Source organism: Chelmon rostratus, chromosome 9 (genome assembly GCF_017976325.1).
Source record: "Chelmon rostratus isolate fCheRos1 chromosome 9, fCheRos1.pri, whole genome shotgun sequence".
NCBI classification, from domain to species: domain Eukaryota; kingdom Metazoa; phylum Chordata; class Actinopteri; order Chaetodontiformes; family Chaetodontidae; genus Chelmon; species Chelmon rostratus.
The window spans coordinates 13,608,322-13,630,235 of NC_055666.1; the positions used below are offsets into that span (position 1 = coordinate 13,608,322).

General features: G+C 44.6%; 1 protein-coding gene across 1 annotated transcript; it reads left to right on the forward strand.

Annotated features, from left to right (window-relative positions):
- The first annotated feature begins 6,201 nt into the window (after positions 1 to 6,201).
- Positions 6,202 to 21,420, forward strand: frmpd1b (FERM and PDZ domain containing 1b). The gene is made up of 15 exons (XM_041944298.1): positions 6,202 to 6,308; positions 7,608 to 7,780; positions 9,320 to 9,422; positions 9,943 to 9,988; positions 10,317 to 10,421; positions 10,608 to 10,703; positions 11,622 to 11,747; positions 11,949 to 12,068; positions 12,591 to 12,724; positions 13,856 to 13,982; positions 14,354 to 14,446; positions 14,631 to 14,813; positions 15,164 to 15,365; positions 15,597 to 16,568; positions 16,805 to 21,420. The coding sequence occupies exons 1-15, from the start codon at positions 6,202 to 6,204 to the stop codon at positions 19,378 to 19,380; spliced, it is 5,163 nt and encodes a 1,720-aa protein (XP_041800232.1). The 3' UTR covers positions 19,381 to 21,420.
- The last annotated feature ends 494 nt before the right edge of the window (positions 21,421 to 21,914 follow it).

Consider the following 21,914-nt stretch of genomic DNA (forward strand, 5'->3'; position numbering starts at 1 on the left):
AATACAGGAGATGTGATTATGTCTGGAAGACAGGTAACAGAGAAATAACCAGCAAAACACAACAAGCAGCATCGGCAGCATTCAACAGACTTAAACAAGCTGCCAATAGTGATCTCTTATTTATTTCTTTGGTGGATTTAAAAGATTCAGTTATTTTAGTGTCAGGTTGATTAGATGTGATTTCCGTGCAAAATTTCATGATAATCCATCAGCTAGTTGAGAAACTTCATCCAAACACACAAATTTCAAGGTGCTTTTAAAAGTGAAGTTATGGGATCCTCAACATTGTTAGGATTTATCCTTTAGCAAATGGCGAGTCCTGAGGGGTGAGGAAAGGAGAGGCAGTCCTCGGTGATGTAACACATCCTCTCTATCATGAATATGAGTTGTTATGAGGGGTCACGCACTGACAGGCTACCTGTGCTCAGACGTGTTTCATGCCATCCAGAATTGCTCTTTTAAATTTATCCTTCTGATATGATAGCTGTGCCACCTGCATTCAGTTGTTGATATTTTTGTTTGTTGGTGATGTTATTGTGAGGTTTCTGAAAGGATAATAAAAGAAACTAATGTTATGGCAATCCATCCAGCGGTTGAGATATTTTAGCTTGAGCGGACCGATCTAAGTGATCAAAGCTTAACATATTTCTCTTATTTCTTGGGAACAAGGCAGTGGTGACATCTCACTGGCTTCCTTTCCAAAATCTCTAACTGATTTATTATTGTGGAAGCTGGTTGTGACCAGGAAATTGCACAACTTAAATGCAGTAAGATCATGGAATGCATAAAACCAGAGGCAGAACAGAATGGCACAACTCTACGATGAGTGTAGATGTATTTTGTATTTTCCATTTTTATGTTTCTCTCATTTTTGATGGAACTCACAATATAGATATTTTTGTTCTGTCCAACACATTTATATAAGTGTAACGTCCGACCAGGGTTAACCCCTGAAATATATCATCTTTATTTCATTTGTCCAGAGACTTTTGCAAGACAAAAATGAATTTCTGGAGTATGAAATGTCTGCTCTATTTGTTGTTCTTCACATTTACAACTTTGCATTTGTGAAATCTGAAGCGACCCAGCTGCCTCACATAAACCCAAATCGCTCTCACCTCAAGTCATCCAGATATTCACGCACACGCACAATGTTTTCTGCCAAGTGTGCTGCTGTTGGACTGAATGTTTGCTGAGCTCTGTGTCCAACTTTGTTGGCCGCAACTGTGAGCCAAAATGAATTGTCGAGCTGCTGAACCAACCCCTGCTGCGGCTGGAGCTGCGCCTCATGTGATGCAGCTGTGTCCGGTGTGTCGTGTTCGGCTGTGTGTGTGTCTGCGTGTGTGTGCATGTGTGTGGGACAGATTGTGAACAAGAAGTCAATAGCAGCAAACTGGTCCATTCCAAATAAAAGCTGTCGTTCAGTCAGTGAGCGAGGATTCTGCTCGGGTCTGGTTACCAGTTGTGAAATGCTCCACTTGCTTATCATATTAAGGCCTGTGTGTGTGTGTGTTTGTGTGTGTGTGTGTGTGTGTGTGTAACAGCATTAACAGAGCAGCCTCAGTGCTGAGATCAGTCTTCATTTAGTAGTGCAAGCAGCTGATTGACAAGATTTTACAGAGAAATTCTCGCTGTCAGTCAGATTGTCATATCCATTAGCTTGGATTATGTTATTTAGCCGAGCAGCAGCTGTATATGGACATTTTTTTCTCCCACTTCGTGTCCTAATGCAACTTCACTGGGCCCTGTCCAGGTTGATGTGACCTGCCGTGGCCCGGCCTGGCCCGGCAGTGCTAATTGGGCTGTTTTCTCTCCAGCTGGCTGCACAGAAGCTGCCAGTTCAGTGCCACCTCTCCACCCCTGAGGAGAGAGAGGAGTACTTCTATGAACTGCATGCGCGCTCATACCAGGCGACAGGACTGAATAAGTGACTGTTTTGTCCGAGACAGAGAGACATTGTGTGAGAAAATGAGCAGAGAGAGTGTGTGTAGGGTGGGGGGGGGGCATTGTCTCAGAGAAATGAGACACAGACATTGAAACAGAGGGACTGAAACAGCCTTCATTACCTATCTGCACTTCATACACATATTCTCGATGTACGGGGTGCAGATTGGCGGAGGGTTGAGAAGGTAAAAGGAGGAAAGAGGGGAGGGTGAGTGAAAGGCCAGACATGCTGCGAGGCCTGCTGATGAGCTGTGTGTATGTGTGTGTGTGTGAGTGAGTGTGTGTGTGAGGGCAGCTTGGCGACTTAAAGGACAGTCAGGATTCACGATTACTATTGATTCAGAACCAGATTAGGAGCAGACTCATCACCAGCTCGCAGACACGCAGGCTTTACTGGCTCGGATCAAATGAAAATGCCGTCACGTCGTTAGACAGAGCGAACAAGCTCTTCATTTAGGACACCGCACTGTGGTGGAAAACAGGAGGAATCAAAACAGTTCGACAAATGGGCGGACTGCTCCAGGTCTGCTGTTTTATTTATTTATTTAACCACTGACCATACATCAATGTCTGCTGCCTGGCTTTGTTTTGTTTGCTCTCAGTCGGTGGAGAAATGCTGCATTGATCCCTTACGTCTCACTGTAGACACTTTTGTTCTTTCTTTTCGTCTCCTGCAGCTTTATTCTCGCGTTTCTTTGCCTCTGCCCTCTTCACCCCCTTTAAAATTCTTCCCCTTTCCTTCCCCCCACCAATATCCTGTCCTTTCTCTCTTTTCTTTGCCTTGACCAATTCTCTTCTCTGCATCCCTTCCCCTTTTCTCAGCCCCTCAGAGCCCCCTCCCCTCTCCCACCCTTCCTCACCCCATATGTCTTTCTTGTGTCTCTCTCTTCTCTTCTGTGCTCCGCTCTTCTTGCTGCCTGTGTTGGCAAAGTGGCAGAAGGAGGCGGTCGGAGTCCTAGCTAGCTGCATTAGCCCCATGCATTATTCATGTGCCCTGCAGTCTGTGTGGGTCTAGGTCTTCTGCTGCTGTTTCACTGGGACACATGGGCCTCGTGAAAGAGCTCTGTGTGCCGGACACAGGGCCTGATGGAAGAGCTGCACAGATGGGACTACCAATGCCTTGATTTCTGCTCCCTCTTGTAGATAAAAGCCCCGGGGAGCGAGAGTTTATTTCACAGATCAACATTCAAGTGCAGAATGAGGCGGTTTCCTTGGATGAGATCAAGAATGTTTATCCAGCGTCTCTCCTAATTCAACAGCCAGGCCTTTCATAACAAAGCTTTCCCCGAAGTGTGTTTTTCCCCACAAACCAGAGGCCGGCTAAGGTTTCAGCCACATCTGCCCTGATGTTGATATGAAAGACGTGTCTTCTTTTATTATTGGCCAAGATCTCTGCCTGCCTGGCACCGTCTCCCTCTCCACCACATCAGGATTCACAGGCTGTCCTCTCTGCTTTTAGAGCGCGCCCAGTAAGAACTGTTAACTGAACTGGGTGGTATGAAATTTTAATTTAGACAACCAGACGGAGATGAAGTGCTTCGTCTCCAGATCGCCATGTGCTTTTGAGGCTGTGAGAGAAAGGGCGAGAGGGAGAGAGAGAGAGAGAGCGAGCCTTGGGAACCAGAGGAGGGGCCTCTTAGAGAACCACAACCACATTACTGGTTTGGACTCACATCTGCTTTGCTTGACACGCTTGCATATTCACTCTGAAAACATCAACAACTGGAATATAGTTCTGTTACTTGTAAATAGGTCAGAAATCCAGCGCAGATACAACTCAGTCGGACTTATTAGCTGGTCGTTTCACGCTTCGCTCTAATTATAAGCCTGTCGTGTGGTTATGCATCTTGTTTATGGGATTCGACAGGTCTCCCTGATAGCGTCGCTCTGCTCTGCACAGGTGGCCGCACCAGATTGGGATTGGCCCTGATGATCACAAGGACCCCCCCTCCACCTCTTTTCAGCCAATCCTGGAGGGGCTGCAGAGCTGATGTCTCAGAGGGCGAGAGGGTATTTGTGTTCTGGAGTCCTGAAGAGACAAGCCACATCACGGTGAGTCAGACTCTCACAGTCTTTAGTTAAAATGTGGGACATGGTGCTGCTTTCTTAAAATATTCAGGATTGGAGCTCCTGAATGTCTTGGTGTCCTGAGGACAGAGTCTTTTTCTTCCTTTTCCAGAAGCTTAAATTAATGTGCTTTATTAACCATGGACACTTATGCACACTCAGCATGTTTGCTCTTACTTCTTCTTAACCATCTGCCTTACTAAGCTTATAAAGGTGAACTGTAATTGTAAAGGGTGAGGACAGTAAACCTCTTGATCAAGTGCTCAGGATGTGTGCGTGTATATCAAAAGTGTCTGGCGGCCGCTGCCCACAGAGACCGTCATCTGAGACCACTACCTGACTCGGCAAGGACAGTGAGGGTGAGGGAGAGGGAGAGAGGAGAAAACAAAAGACAGAAGAGAGAAAAAAAGGAGAATGACAGCAAAACACACCACCTTACTCAGCACTTACTGCAGCACACACAACACATACACATGCACAGCGAAACACCTGCAAGCATGCTGCACATTCGACGCAATGCAAGGAAGTGTCCCTTAGCGGTCCAAGCGCGTTTCACGAGCTATATGATGCTGCCTGACGCGACGGTTTCTGTTTCTCTCAATGATCGAACGCTCCCTCGTGTGCAGATGTCAGCTACCTAGCCTCACTCATCCCTCCTCATCCACGTCAATCTGCCTCAATCCAGATCAGCGGGAGGTGCTGAAGTGACACCCTGGCTAGTGTGGAGCCATGCAGGACGGGGGCCTCTAATCCTCTTAAAGGACAGACCTACACTGCATGCCTTACTACGACTGAGACAGGCTAGTCAACACTGGCCAAGCGACCAGCGACGACCTGATGTTTTAGCTGCTGAAAAAAAAGACAATTCATTTTGTGTTCTATCTCATGATTATGGCTTTACTCACAGCAGCACTGCTTAACAACCTCTATTGATTGCAGTGGAGTGTGCATTGTTTCCCCATAACTCAGAAGTTAAAGTACAGTGAGGTAATTGTGCTGTAATGACTTTACCCTCCTCATTTATTGGACAAAGACATGTTTTAAAATCCCTCATACAAGTGTGGCAGATGGTCAGAAAACTGTTGTATTTCTTTCAAGATCATCTCAACAGTCTCGGCTTGCAGCAGATTCCTCTATATTTCAGAGAGCTGATCAAACCAAACTCTCCGCAGCTGGCTGCCGAGGCCAAGGAATGGATCATTAGGTTTCAGGAGCGCATTCGTCATCGTTAGCTACATTGATCAGGTCTGAGTCGCTATTCTTCCAGTCCCTGCCAAAGTTTCCTTCCCTTTTCTCTGCTTCATGGCGTCAAACAGGCCAATACAGCCGTGAACAGCAGATAAAGTTCATCACAAGACAGCAGCAAAACAACATCTGCTTAAAGCAAAAACACAAAGGGAGCTTGATTCAACGTAATGCTGCAAACAGACGATAGCCTGCTTCAAATAATTAAAAGCACGCTGAAATCTGCAGCACATTCCTGCCCTGTAGAAGTAAGACACACAAACAAGGATAATACAGCAACCCTTGTAGAGTATATTTTCAGCAATAGATAATATACCCTGTCAAGGAATTATCAGAGGCTCTATAAGCTCAATGCCAGCGTATTGATTGGCTGACAGAAACAAACCACAGCTGAGGGAGTCATAAGTCTTGTGATTTGGGCAGGATTCAGTGCTGACCAGCTTTGCCTCTCTGGGGTCCAACTGAGCCTTTCTTCATTTTTCATTATGTCCCGAACACTCCCCTGTTTAAAAGGCAGGCTAAGCAGAAAGTGCACTGCTGCAGAGTTGTAGCATATTTGTGTTGAACTCTCTGTGAATCCTGTTATTGCATGGTGGTGAGGTTGCTGAGAATCGGGTCATTTCGGAAAATGTGTGTGACATGTGTTGTTGTTCAGGCTGACTACACCCCACCCCTCTCTTTTTCTCTCTCGGCCTTTCTTGCTCGCTGGTCACATATCTGATTATTCATCGTATTCAAGGCCGGCTACACACTCTGAATATAAAAACAGAGCAGACGAGAGCACGGTTCTGCTGCTGAATGCACAGTCTGACAAGACAGAGCTAAACTCTGAACAGCTTCTCTTCTCCCTCCAAACCCTTTCATCTTCTTTCCACATCTGTGTTTTGCCTTGTTGGGATTATGTCTGTAACCCATATCCGGCTCTGTCTTTGTCTCTTTAGATAAATGGAGGAGAAGGAGCGATGTAGGAGCAGGTCTCCAGCTCGACGGGCCAGTCGGGTGCAGCAGGTGGTGGGAACAATAATACGTCGCACCCGAGAGTCGCTCAGCAGGTACAGAATGAACGAGGGTCAGAGGTCAGGGCGAAGATCCTCTTCAATGTTCAGGAAATGTTTGTCAAAGTAAAAAGCTGCAATGAAAAGGCTCCCTGTATGCTTCCTGCATCCCACTTCATTATTTAGACAGTGATATCTTGAATATTCTCACAATGATCGTGGGTCACTGCAGCTGTTAGGTAGGTAGATTATCACTAGTGTGTTCTGTTGGGAAAATGAGGTAGATGTCGGTGGGAAAACAACCAGAGTATGCAGAAAATGTTGGCACCACACAGCCAATCGAGCAGAAAATGCCGACCTCACACAAACCACTGCGTCAATAACAAATAAAACAACTTATATAGTAAAAAAAACAACAACTAAACAATAGAGTTTGGGACTCCGAGTGGAGAATAACAGCATCATCCAGCTTCTAGGCCTTCTGCCAGATTCTGTAGTGGAGACAAAGTGTAAGATCTCTGGTATGTATCATTTAAAATGAAAAATGTTTCTCTCCACAGTGTAAATGTCATTGTTAAATAGAAACGGCTCTAAAATGAGATGTAAAAGTGAGGAAGAATAAAGTTGATCTCTCAACCTGGTATGAACACACAAAGACGAGATCCCCTCCCCACACCCACACATCCGACTCATAACACATAGTTGAGTACATATTCGAAACCTGACTGTCCCTCTCTCACACACAAACACACCCCACAGTGAACCACAAATATGCTTTCGAGAGCCCTTCATTCCCTGTCTGAGTGGTTTCTCATTCTCAGCTGAGGAGGCAGTGCAGGGAGGAAGCCCAGTGAACTCCCTGTTAGGCATTCTTGGGAAAACTTCTCCACAAGCAGCTGAGCAGGACAGCAGGCCTCAGGGAGAGTTAGATTTAAACACAACGCTTACATATACTGTATATTCCCAGGGGGGCATTTGAGCTTATGTAAAGCACTTTATATGAATGTGACCTCGCTCTGTCCACTGCTTTAATTCAGACTGAAATAACTCAACAACTACCGGAGTATTTCATGCTTTCTGTCTGTTTTGTATCCAAAACACAGTTTTGTTAAACTTTATGAACTAAGGTGAAATTATGATTTGGTTGAATTTGAAGGTTAATCTTCACAGTAACATAACCTTCAGTAGTCAGCCATGACCTAGTAATTCTGTACAAACTGATGGAAGTTGACAGTCTACACACAGACAGACAGACACACAGCCGTGTCTGAACTGAGCTGTCTACATTTATTTCTTGATGACCGCACCGTTGTAGTCTCCAATCAGGTAACCTGTTGCCCTATTTGACCCCCTCAGAGAGCGGTTGCTAGGCGATGGCAGGTCGCAGCGCTCCAACAGTCTGTCCAATCAGAACTTCCAGGCCAAGCTGACGCTGCAGATCACCAGGGACCCAGTCCTGGACAGCAGCACTGGACATGGCTTCGCCCTCACCACAAATGCACCCCTGCTGGTCAGGGACATCGCCACAGGTAAGTGGGGTGTGTGGTGGTGATGGTGTATGTGTGTGTGTGTCTGTTTGTGTGTGTGTGTGTGTGTCATGTTTGTGTGGATGAGTGCACTTTGTTTTCCTGCTTCCTCTCCAAATGGCCACCTGCTTCATGCAACGGTGCACCGCCTGCAGCAAGACAGATTTATCCTGTCTCTCTCTCTCTCTCTCTCTCTCTCTCTCTCACACACACACACACACACACACACACACACACACACACACACACACACACACACACAGACACTGACTCTCTCCTGGCATTCACACTGCAAGGCACGGTGCCAGAGAAGCCACAGAAACAACAGAGCCACCTGCTCATCCTTTCTAAATTCAATCACTTTTCATTTTGACAACTTTGATAGGAGAGAGAGAGAGAGAGATGAGAGAGGAGAGAAGAGAGAGAGGGACAGAGAGTGAGATGCTGATCCATTACTTTTGGATTTGTTCTGGAAAATAAACTGATAAATGACCCGAGGTGGGTCCCACCCTGCCACTAGCTCTGTAAATGCTATCTGCTGCCAAAAAGAGAGAGACAGTGAGAAAGAGAGATTTAATAGACAGAGAAGATGCCAGCAGGAAGACCCAGCAGGGAATAGACAACGACTAAAGTGCAAATATGGTCAAAGAGAGCAAAATAATGACTGTGAAAGAGTGTGGGGGGTGGGAGGGGGGTGACGCCTTTGGTTGTCGGAGGAGGAGTCAGCGAGGTCCTGGTGGTGCAGAGGTGAATGTGAGAGGAAAGTGGTGGATGAGGAAGAAGGACAGAAAAGAAAAGAGAAGGGTGGGAGGGAACTTGAAAAACCGCAAAGATCAGGATATTGGCAGAGCTGACATGAAAGCTTGACGGGGTTGAGGGGGGTGGGGTTGGCTTGTCTGCCCAGAGATGGAGAGAATATGTGCAAGTGTAGCCTATGTTTGCTGTGTGTGTGTGTGTGTGTGTGTGTTTATGTGTTTGTAAGCTTGCAAAGCAGTGTGGGATACCGTCACTGGGTCAAAAATTAGGGACAGACGAGGCTTTGCCAGGCAGACGGGGTGTGTGACATGGGCGTATGTGTTTATGCATGCATACACTTTAGTATGTTTATTTATATGTGTGTGTGTTTGTGTGTGTGTGTGTGTGCATGTTTGAGTGTGTTAGAGTTTGCTGAAACTGCTGTGCCTCAGTCGCGCTCTCTTGCCTGAAGATAAATGAGTATAAATAACTAGAGAAAGCAGAGTGGAGCCGAGCTGGATGAGACCCAGAATAACTGTAACCCCTCACATCCTGGAGAGCTCAGCTGAACACTGTTGAGTCAGCCATGTTGAATAACCATATGTGTCATTTTGTGTGTGTGTGTGTGTGTATGAGAGAGAGTGTATGTGTGTGTGTCTGTGCCAATCTCTGTGTGTATCTCCCTTTATCTGAACTGAAAGTGCAAGCCCACGTGTGCAGCTGGGTTTTTGTTTTATGCAAGCGCTCACTGTTTTCATTGTGTGTGTTTGTGTGTGTGTGTGTGTGTGTGTGTGTGCATGTGTGTAGGGAGTCCTGCAGATGGGATACTGTTCCCAGGGGACCAGGTGCTGCAGATTAATGATACAGTGCTGGAGGATTTGAGCAACGAGCAGGTGGAAAACATCTTAAGGTGAGAAGAACTGCAGAGAGATCTATCTATCTATCTATCTATCTATCTATCTATCTATCTATCTATCTATCTATCTATCTATCTACATGACAGCTGTATAACACAAAAGAAATGTGTTTAACCTATTTATTTTAAGAGATATTTTTCTGCAAAGCTATATAGTAACACAGCCCTAAAATGCTTTAGAATACGCCTGTATTATTAACTTATGTGTCAAATATGTGTTGTATATTTTTAATTTGATGTTGGTGTTATTTGTGTTGTTAGTTTTTTAAAATACATTTCTATAACCAATATCTATGGCATATAATATATACATATGAAGCGCATTTCTGAGTGAGAGTGTGTGTACATGATTCATGTATATGGATGTGTGTGTGTCTCTGAGAGAAAGGCTTAGCAAGTTAAGAGCAAAGGTCAGGAGGGATAGTGCTTACTTGACAGCAGGACAGAAAGATAATGATCTCTCTCGTGTGTGTGCACGGCGCATGTGTGTGTGTGTGTATTTTTTCTCTCCCAGGGACTTGGAGGATTGTATCACTGTGACTATTCTGCGGCACATGACAGTGAGTACAAAGAAGACATTGATGACCCCTGCCCACACACAAACACATTCACAAGTCATTACACCATCCTTCATTTACAGAAAAACATACATGTGACTGTAAGCTTGCATGTTTTGACAGGACCTCATGCCCTCACATTGCCTCTAGATTGTGATGCGCAAACGTGTGTGTTTCGACTATTTAATTACGGCTGTGCTTGTTTGTGTGTCAGTTTATTGGTCTCAGAATGAATCGTTTGATTGCACTGGCTTGAGCTCCACAAGTGTGAGCCTCTTAGTCCACTGCCCAGCCCTCACGTAACGACCCGATGTGTGTCTTTGCATTGCAGAATCCCAAGTCATCCATCATGTCGGCAGAGAAGAGAGCTCGCCTGAGGAGTAATCCAGTTAAAGTGCGCTTCGCAGAGGAGGTGGTGGTCAACGGGCACACTCAGGTGGGAAAGAAGGCTGTTGTGAGTCACTGGTGATGACTCATTTCTGGTTCCTCTCACACTTTTTTGATGAGCCATTATTTGGTGTTATTTTCTAAGCTGTCGTCAGTCCTTCTTCTATTTTATCCGTCCTCCTTTCTTATTGATTCCTGTTTCACCACAATGATATCTTTCACTTCCCACCATCAGGGAAACTCTCTTCTCTTCCTGCCCAATGTCCTGAAAGTCTATCTAGAGAACGGACAGACCAAGGCCTTCAAGTTTGACAACACCACCACAGTCAAAGTATGTATTAAACACATGAGGATTTTGTGAAGTGAGAGGAAATGTTATTAACAATCAGAAATTTCTAGTAGAATGTTGAGACTGGGTGTATATTGTTAAAGAAAGGTTAAAATATGAACCTTTAAAGGACCTTGACTGCTACCCTACTGGGTCACTTTTGATGAATCTTGAGTGCAGGATGGGTAAATGGATGATGCATCTTTTACTGGTTGGCCCAAGAGGTGGCAGCATCATTCTTGGGCAGCTGACATGTTTGTCAATACCACTGTGCTCTATGAAAGCCAATGAGAAGAAGCTTATAAGACAAAACCCTTACCAAGTTGAATCTACCTATCTTAATAGCAATAAGCAACCATTAGATTACATTGAAAGAGTAGCTTTAGATGGCTAAATCATGTTACTTCCCTTTTATTCAATGCAAATTCCTAATTTTTACTATATCTGATATGCTGCCTACATTATTGTCCTCAGAGGATCTGTTCACCGGCCCCCTCAGTTTCTCATGAGTATTATGAGACCAAAGAGTGGATCTACTGTAAAAATAAAACATTTCATGTAAAATTAAAGAAGAAGTGGGTGTTTTTTTGCAATTAAGCACACCACAAGTTATGATGTGATTGCCCCAAGGGTGTCAGAGTGTGGGTAGGCTGTTCTTAGCTGTTCTTAAAGGTGGAATATTACAAAAAAAATTATTATATAATATACTTTCTGGAGCAGGAACTCATGAAACATTTAAAAATGAGGAGAAGAGGGTGCAGTGATTCAGATCCATGTTACAGTGAGAATCATTTGTTGGGAGAGCAGATATCATCTCTCAGTCCAGTTAGGGGAATCAGATTTGACCATCTGCCATCAGCAGACGGGGATGAAGCATGTTTGTCTAAGGCGGTCTCAACTGTTGGTTTTTCACCATTCCAGGACATTGTCCTGACTCTGAAGGATAAACTGTCCATCCGGGCCATCGAGTACTTTGCCCTGGTGCTAGAGCAACAGTACAGCATCACCAAGCTACTGCTACTGCACGAAGATGAGCTCATACAGAAGGTGAAGGAAACAATGGATGCACAGATCCACACACAAACATACAGAAGCTGTGGATGGCTGTTTGCATTAGGCGTATTTTACTTTAATGTAACTTTTAAGCATGTTCCAGCAGACCTACTGACTAAGACTAGACGCAGTGCTGTTGCCTTTATTTTTAGAGCTTGCGTACATCTTTATACCTCCATTTTTTGTCTTCACCAGGTGGTGCAGAAAAAAGACTCCCACGACTACAGATGTCTGTTCAGGGTGTGTTTCATCCCCAGAGACCCCACGGACCTGCTGCAGGATGACCCCTCCGCCTTTGAGTACCTCTTTTTACAGGTCAGAGAAGGAAATTCTTTCATTCATTATCTGTCTCCCGTTGTGAAAGAGTTTGTGTTGTTCAGCCTCAGTTAGAAGTTGTCCCTTTCTCTTAACTTATACGTGCAAACTAAGTTTAAATGTTCATGCAGTAGTTCCCAATTGATCCAATGTTTAATATGTGTTGATCTGGAAACTCACTCTAGTGTGCACTAAACCTGCTCTACAAACATTACAAAAATAGAAACGTTGGGAGTGCCACTTATGTCATGTTGATTTATTGTTCTGTGAGGAGTCTTTGCCTCCTCCTGTGTTTGTTTTTGCTGTGTAAGTGGCAGTTTCAGTGTCCCAGTGTTGCTTTACTTAAAAAGAAGCTTGTGAGCTGTGTATTTTGCAATTTCTGACATAACGTATAATGGTGTATTATGCAAGTAAATATAAAAATATGATGCTTTTCACTTGTACATTGCTATGTGTACTGTAACTACACATGTGTATTTGTAACGTCTGTATGCCTTATGCTGAGACTGTGTGTGTTTCCAGAGTGTCGGGGACGTGCTGCAGGAGCGTTTTGCAGTAGAGATGAAGTGTAACACTGCACTCCGCCTGGCTGCCCTGCACATGCACGAGAGACTAGATAGTTGTGGACAGACCAGGACCTCTATTAAGAGTATTACGTGAGTCATACGTGTTCATGTGTGTTTGTGTGTGCATGTCATTTTGGGGTCACACAGCTTGCTCTACTGCTGCAATCATTGTAATGTGTTGTGGATAAGGGTGCACGCTCAATGCCTAATCTATTAATGTGATTGGAAAATGTGTGTGTGTGTGTGTGTGTGCGCACAAAGGTGTGTGTTACTCCTATTTCCTGTGTGTGGATCAAAAGTTTCTTATTGTGTTTTTCCTCTTCTCTTCTGTCTTCCTTTGTCTCTCTCTTTCACAATTAAAAGCTACAAATGCACAAAAACAAGCATAGATCAATTTCCCAAAAGACCATCTCACTGACTCACTAGTCCTAGAATATACGGTTGTATATGTTGTACGTCACTGCAGTCATGCATATGCTGTGTATTGCAGATGTAGGCTTTTTTCACCTCAAGTTAAACTGATGCTGCAGTCATGGTTACAGTTACACTGAAGTGGCATTCAGATACAGTATGGCTGTTAGGAACATCTAGTGGTAGCTGTGGGGAAAAAACAGCAGCAGTTATGTCTTTTGTTTATTATTTTTAGTTCAGCTTGCACTGTACTTGGCTATAATGCTCAAATTTCAAGCTGACTTACTGCTGGGTAGGCCTATTCAGAGATGAGGTCAGAGATAATCACAATGATATGTACTCATGTCACCACACCTCCAACACCTGCACACCGAATTGATGAGCTAGATATGCAGAAATGCTAATGTTAGCCCCGCCTTTAAAGATTCAGTTGTGTATTTAATTTCTGTAGCAACCTGACAGATGGATAGCAAGACATGGTACAATTCAAGTACAGTTTAGTGTTTTCGTGAAATTGAGGCTGTACCTGTGAGCCAGCATTTGCTACAATGTGTCAAAAAAACATAAGATTGCTAGCTTATGAGGCTAACATTAGCTACGTCATTCTGTGTTTTTTACCTGTCAATTCATGGACACGAGGCTTTTTCCAAGGCTCGGCAATGCTGCACCAATATTTACTGGTTTTGGGGAATCTAAATCAAATGCACAACACATGTTGGCGTAGTTTCAGTCTCACTTTCCAACTTTAGCAGGCATTGAGGTAACACAGTTCTTCTGTTCTTGTCATCCTTCTGTGTGTGCTGACGACAGGAAGGAGTTTGGCCTTGACAGTTTCATCTCTCCCACGCTGCTTGGCAACATGAGGGAAAAGGACCTGAGGAAAGCCATCAGCTATCACCTAAAAAAGATTCAGTCCCTGCTAGAGCCACGCCAGAAGGTAAAGATGGCCTGGTGGACGAGTGGAAGGAAGCGCCGAGACGCATAAAGAGATAGATAGTGACAGTTTAGTTGTGGCTTTAGGGTACTTTTTAGCTGTAATTTACAGTGAATGCTAATCTCCCTGAGTTATATAGAGTGACAGCAGGTTGGGAGACATAAAGATGGTGGGAGGTGGGTGGAGGGTAATTAAAAAGGGGCTTGGATCGTGGTCCTGGGAATATGAGTGGAAAATATTTGGAGAGCATTGCTTTGATCAGTGAGTCATACAGGACATTTCACCTGGTTTTCTTTCGTTGTGTTTCCTTGTCTGCCTGTCTTGCTCTCATTCTTACTCTTCTTTCCTCTCCCATGTCCACTGTGGCGTTGTAGGTAATATCTGCTACTCAGGCTCGGTTGGCCTACCTCACTCAGCTGGGAGAGCTCATCTCATATGGGGGACGATCATACACAGCTACAATGATGGTAAGGGATAGGAGGCTGATTTGGCCTGGTGTGGCCATTTGCTGAAGCATATACCAAATAACCAAAATAAAATGATTCAAATTCAATCTTGTACCTTCGCCACATGTAATTATTCAGCACATTTATCGATGTGCTTTTCCTTTTCTATTCTGATGCATGCTTTCTCACTCTTGCCTACACTCAGCTTCAGGACAGGGAGGTGTTGGTTAGCCTGCTGGTGGGAGCCAAGTATGGGATGAGTCAGGTTATCAACCACAAGCTCAACGTGATTTCTACACTGGTGGAGTTCAGCAGCATCAGCCGAGTGGAGTTGCTATCGGAGTCAGACAAAGTCAGCCTACTGCGCATCTCACTGCATGACATGAAGGTATGAAAGACATTGGATTCATATGCATGGTCATTGAGGTACTGGGCTCTATTATTCATAAACGTGTAGGTACACTGACACAGATACAAAAATGGATATTCACTTACCACAACACATTTGCACCAAAGCTCATGCTAGAGTAAATATAGGTCAGGCATTTCTCCTCCAATACACAGTAATAACAGTATACAGCCTAAGGGGATGTGTGGGAGCTATATGAAGCTAATTCACTGGACTCAAAGGTGACACTCTCTCCCTCTTTCTCCCACTCCATTGCCTTTTTTCCCTTACCCTTTGGCTTTAATCACTACCGCTTTACCTTATCTTCTGCTATGCCCTCCCCCTCTCAGCCATTTGCCTTACTGATGGACTCTCTGGCAGCCAAAGACTTAGGGTGTTTGCTGGGAGGCTACTACAAACTCCTGGTGGATCCCAATGTCAGTGTCTTCCGTCTGGGGCGCCCAAAAGTGAGGGTGCACCGGATTCCTGCTGAAGAAGGTGTGTGTGGGAGGTTCGCCGTAATAGAGGGCGTGTGCTATGAATCCCTATCAAGTGAGCAAAAATTGTTTCACTTAAAATAAACACTTTCTGGCTCTTTTGGCCTTTTGATAGACATTTTTTCCCATCACATGTTGATGTATGTCACCAGCCAGTATGGGTACGGATAAAATAGCCAGTCATGTTATACAAACATAATTAAAATATTATTCTGTACTAATAATGGACTGATGAATTGTTTTACGATACTTGTCTGGTGTTTGTGTTTTTTTCTGGTGTTATTAGGTTATGTGTCTCGCTGCTGTAGCGACTCAGATGACTCAACAGATGAGGATGACCCAATGGATTCTCAGAATTATAAACGTCCAGACCCAGCAAGTCAGGACTGGGAGGAAAGGAGGAGAGAGGAGGAAGAAAAGAGGAGAGAGGAAGAAAGAAGAGAGCGAGAAGAGCACAAAGGCAAACAGGAAGTGAAGATAATAGTGACAACAGAAGGTAAGGAAAATGAGAGTGAAGAGGAAGGAGGAGCAACAGGAAGTGGTCTGCGTAAATTTAGTATTATGGATGAAGAAATGAACCTGGAAACCACCTGGTACCACACTGACCCACGGGTCACCAGCAGCTTCTCCAGCTTGTCTAGTGGCTCCTTGAGTGCTGCCCTGGAGGACAGCAGTGCTGCAGCCAAAGCCCCATCTCGTCTGGATGCACGCCGTGGGCCACGCACAAGCGAGGATCTACCGAGCTTGGACGTTCACCATCCCTACCTCCTGGAGCCAAAACGCCACCAAGGGCCCTTGCGACCCACCAACCTCAATTACCGTGGCAATGACAATGCTTGCCTTTGCTTTGCTGAGCTCTCTAAGGCTGATTTCCTGCCTAGCCCACCTGAGGCTACCAGTGATGATGACAATGATGATGATGATGAGGAGGAGGAGCAGGGAATGGAGGAACTCAGACGCATTTCTAAGATCCCTAGTTCCAGAGATTTGAGAATGATTGATAGCATGCCCTTTGAAAGATCACCCATTAAAAGAAAGAAAAAGATCCCTCCCAAAGTCCCATTAAGGACAAGCTCAATTCCCGGGCTCAAAGCGGGACAGGCTGAGCAGCGCCTCTCCAAGGATGAAGAGGGTCTATTCCTGACACCTTCACCCAACCCCAAACCAGCTCTGCTTGTCAAAGAGACTGCCTCAGAGTCTGAGGATGAGTTTTTTGATGCACAGGAGAGATTTACTCCCCCAGTTCCTGATCTATCAGGTTTGTTTACAGCATGTTTGTTATGACTTTCTAGATGAATAAGACAATTTATCTTTGTCATGTTTTTGTGTGAAGACACTTTGTGTGTGGTGGCATGTTTGGCTTTTTATGTGATGGCAACATGTGAAATCACTGAGATATTAATGTGACTAGAGGAGGCGGGGGAAAATTTGTGTCAGTCTAATTTAATGCCGTTCTCCTGTCATTTTCTTTTGATTTGTCCCTGTCTCTCATAGACGCTGAGCTGGCTGACCGGCGAAATGCTAATCGGTTGAGTGGAACCTGGAATGGTCTTCCAGGTCTCCCAGGAAAAGAGCCATCATCCCCTCTTGCCAATAAAGCCCAATTATGTAAAATCAAGAAGGAAGTTGAGAAAAGCCCCACAAATCAACTTGCCAACCAACAGCCCAGTCCACCAAAGCCACCTCAGAAACCTGAAGTTAAGGTCAAACCACCATTGGCACCTAAGCCCCAGCTGCCTCCCAAACCTCAGATCATTCCTCCCAAATCCCCCCAGCATGGGAGATCATATGCACACTGCAATGGGGATGCCTCTGGACGTCTGTCCTCTGAACTCCTCGAAATGGAGCCAGACACCATGGAATTCAAGTCTGTCACATCTGGGACAGGTGGACTCCCTCTGTCATCACCCCTGATCACAGCAGTGCGGTGCAGGAAGCAACCACTACCCATTACAACACCACAAACTGAGGAAAAAACAAAGAGGCAAGAACACAGCCCAAAACATAATAAAGATCTGCTGCATGGAGCACATGTTGTTTCCAATGACAAAGCATACATTCCTCATGAAAAGGAAACTCCTAAAGTTGAGGAGAAAAGCAATGGGACTGTCCTACCCACAAAAAAGCCACCGAACCTACCCCCTATCCCTCGATCTAATTCAGGTACAAAGTTAGCCATTCCCCCACCAGTGCCCCCCAAACCCACTTCTCCCACCAATTTACACCCCTTATCACTACCTGCTAGCTCTCCTGTTTCCCCAACTGATCCAAGCAAAGGGATTTTTAAGGACAGCGTCAGTCCACCAAATGGAATCCACCCATGGAGCAGCCGCAATGGCAGCGTCCAATCAGCACCCAGGAGGGTCTCTCTGAGTCATGAAAGCCTGTCACCCAAAAATACAGATGCACCTCTCACCCTTACCACCTCTCTCACCTCAACCAACTCTAAAGGTGTAGGGTGCATAGAAAACAGAGAACCTGGGAGATCTGGATCAGGATCAGACCTCAGAACGAGCTCATCCAGCCTGGGAGGCAGACTTCCAGCTTCTGCCCTGAGAGGGAAGATCCAGGCTCTGCCTTGGTACATGACCCGTTCCCAGGAGATTTTGGGAACTCTGGACTATCCCTCCACTAGCTCCATCAATGGAGATACATCTGGATTTGGCTCCGGTCTGTCTGTGGCCAGTGGTTTGTCAGACTTAAACAAGACCCCTGTCAAGGAAAAAGAGACAGTGACCTTAAAATTGGGGGGGAAAGGGAACATTTTAGATGATGGAGCTGAGGTTGTTATAGCCACCATCAAAGAGGCAGAGGAAGTGAGCTCACACATGAAAAAGGCCGATGGGACAAACGGCTCCCACCCTAATCTGAGCTTTAAAGAGAATAGTGCACACCGTGGTAGTGTTTCATCAGAGCAGCCTCAGTCACGGCTCCATTCAGCAGTTGGGTTGGGAGGTGTGTCCAGCATGCAAATTGGAGGTGACTCACCAACCTCCTCACTCGCAGATAGTACTCCTTCACAACAGCACCAGGAGGCTTGTGGCTGCCGCACCGTTTATGCCAACTGTTTCAGTGGAGACACCGAAGATGGTGTAAGCTTTGACGAGGAGCTTACCGTTTATGAGTTCTCCCGCCGTACACGCCCCAAGCCAGCCCGACCTGCACCTGTCTCTTCTCCCACGACACCATCTCCAAACCCCAATATTCTGTCACTGCTTAGGGACAACCCTCGCCCACTCTCTACTTTCTCCAGTGCCTCCTCGGAACTCAGTCCCCTAGTTTCACGTCCAGTTTCCCCCACAACCTCACTTGGTTGTCCACTTCGTTCACTTACCAACAAGAATTATGGTGGGCTCAAAGGAGGTTTTGCCTCCCTACGTCACGATATAGACCAACTTCTGTTGGTCTTAGAAAGGGGAGCACTTGAACAAAACCAACAAACATCATGTCAAGACTCAAAGCTGGATGTCACAGGCATAAAAGTACAGCCTGACCTAAATCACAATGGAACTGAAGGCAGTACTATGCCAGCACCCAGCCCAAATTGTACTGGGACAAGCACTGCCGCCATGACAGAGGCTGAAAGGAGTCTTCTCCAGACAGAGGCTCGACGATTGGCATCTGGGTGTCAACGAGCCACACGGGTAGGCTGGGCTCCTGATGAAGCCCTACGCTCTTTATCTAACAGCTTCAGTGCCCTAGTTCAGTTGTCAGCTGCCTGCCTGCGAACAAACCCCTGCCCTGGTTGCGACATCTGCCATAATGTGAGTCTGGTCCACAGGGATGAGGATGATGACAACCAGGAACCCATGGACAAGCTAAAAGAGATAGTGGGTTTGTACCGGGAGTTTGTTGGGGCTGTTGAAACAGCTGGAACTGGTGCTGGTGTTGGGGGTAAGAGTGTGGGCCTCAATGGGTCTGGGCAGGGTCAGGGAGAGAGTGATGGGGTAAGGCTACTAGCCAAACGCTGCACTGTTCTCATCTCCTCTGTATTCGCACTCACACAGCTCTTCCGGACACGCACACTAGACACCTCAGACACGCCTGGACACGTACCTCTCAACTTTTGACCTGTGAACTTTTACCCACTAATATCCCACTGACCCTAGAGGTGAGACAAGAGCAAACAGCGCAGTGTGATCTGGTGTGTAACCCAGTGTTCTTGTACAGTAAGTGCCATGCACACCACAGCACACAATCTTTAACCCGCATTACACATACCTTACATGGAAAACACATACACCAAACAAACCCTAAACGAGGAGAGGAAACTTCGATGCTTGGCCTCTTGTTGGACGCATATGGACTATGCATATGTACATATGAATTTTATAATTATCTTACAATTCTCTTATTTTATGATACAATATGTGTATGTATGTAAGGATGGATTACCCATGTATGTATTTATGTATTTATTTTTACAATATTTGCACCATGGCCTGTGATGTGCAGGTCTCTGGTAGAAAAAAAAAACTATGGATGTCACTGGAATTTTTATTTTCCTTCTCTTTGAGACAGTATTATGTTATCTTTTGCTGCTTTGAAGATTTCTCCACTCCACAAGGTGTAATCTGTAAATTGTCATTTTTCAAGTTGAGTATAACAGTATGTTTTACTGACAAAATACAGAAAATACACTTTACCACACTTGCAAAATACAGTTAACAGATGTGTTTTATATGTGCAGGGATTGCACCTTTTTAAGGATTTAGTTTTTCAAGATTACAGTCACATATAAATGGGATACAAAACTATACCATTACAAAGCAGGGAGAGCACTTTTGACTGTTACAGATTGCACCTTTTTATGAGACACATACCCTTGTGTAAAGTGTTTTTTCTACCCTTCCCCAGTCCTGACTGACTTTGAGTGAATGCTTCTTGGAAATACTCCCATTACCCAAATGTATGCAGTATTATAACATTAATCTAGTTTTCATCCAAAGGACATAACATATACAGTATATTTTCTTGGAATGTGTGGATGAGGCCCGGGGAGCAAAACAGGGGACCTTATTTATGTAGTAAAAAAAAAAAGTTTTTGACTTGGCACAAGGGTGACTGTTAAACTATGTCCAGATGTAGCAAAGATCCAAAGTCTTAAAACACTGAGCCACAACTGTTCCCCACTACGGTTTCCTCTTTGGGCACACCACTTTATTAATATCATACTGACTGACAGATGGACTGACTGCTGTATGCTGGGGTCAGAAGTGTAGATATACATTTATATCTTTGTTTCCTATTCTGTCTCTACCTTAGTTTATGGCTATGCAAACATAAACTCCCCACCCCCACATACTGTATTCTTGTTTTTTGTGCTAACATTAAAAACAACAATAACTGCTTTATGTTTGTCTGAATATAATGGGTGCTTTCTTTGTCTGGAATGTTGGCCTTTGTCTTGTTTTGGGAAAATTTAACTGCATTATGGATTGCAACATTCTGCAAAGTTGCATGGCATTAGCATTTTTGTCAATATAAAGACTCCTGTCTATACTGATGTCTGTGAATTGTCAGTAAAAAGATTACATTGCTCGATCAGTTTGCTGATGTACAGTGTTCACTAATCAGCTCATCCATATCAAATGATGCCAACTCATTTAATGAGCCATTCGATTCAGAGGATTCACTTGAGCCACCTATGATGACAAAAAGGTAATTAAGTCAAATCAGTCAGCAGTTGCCTATACAAATATGATAAGGGGTTTAGCTGAAATAAAGACTGCTTAAGTGTTCAGGCATAGCTGGTGAGAAGATGGGAGAGGTACTATGGTTAATCTTCCAAATAGATGACTGAGGGAAATTTTGTATAGGTGGCCATGCTTAAAACAAATAAGAAAGCAGATCTCGTGAGATTTCAGAGCTTGCAGTTGCCATGTCGGTAATGTCCAGTAGCAGTGTTCATTACAGCATTGACATCAAGACATACTATATGTCTCAGCATCTCAAGTTGTTCATCATGAAGGCCCAAACAGGGAGGAGTGCCTGCGTCACCTATTTGTTTTGTTTCTTTATGGCAAAATTGTACCAACAGCATTTCATTTTCAAAGAGGACATTGTGTGTCTACATGAGCAGTCACTTTTCCGTACCCACATACAATGAAGTCGATGTACCAAGAAATGTATTGTTTGGGAATAAATTACACATTGACCTAAACTATGTTGAACATCTGGGTGTTTGGGTTTTGTCTATAGATCAGTTAACAACCAATTTGATGTAACAGCCTTCAGGTCACATATGCCAAATAACCTAAATACTGTGTCACTGTGAATCAGAAGACATTAAATATACCATCTGGGCCTAACATCAAATCCATGGGTGAACATTTAAAAAACCTCAGAGAGAATGAAGACGTGAAGATATACCCCAGCAGTCTAAATAGCTTCTCTTTTTGTACCATCACTGCACTACTAATACTGTTAATGAGGATTAACGTGGGATTTTTTTCCCAGCATTGAGCTAGTGCGCTTCCACGAAGGCAGTGTTTATCAATTCATGTAGCACTAAGACCTCCTTTCTCTCTTTTCTGTCTTTCATTTGGTACTGGGAATGCCTGTAAATTATTTACAGAGAGCCAGCTGAGTTAGAGCAAGATTT

Coding starts and splice junctions, on each gene's coding strand:
- frmpd1b (XM_041944298.1), top strand. CDS start 6,202: ATGGAGGAGAAGGAGCGATGTAGGAGCAGGTCTCCAGCTCGACGGGCC. Junction 14,447..14,630: donor CATACACAGCTACAATGATG/GTAAGGGATAGG, acceptor GCCTACACTCAG/CTTCAGGACAGGGAGGTGTT. Junction 14,814..15,163: donor TCTCACTGCATGACATGAAG/GTATGAAAGACA, acceptor TCCCCCTCTCAG/CCATTTGCCTTACTGATGGA.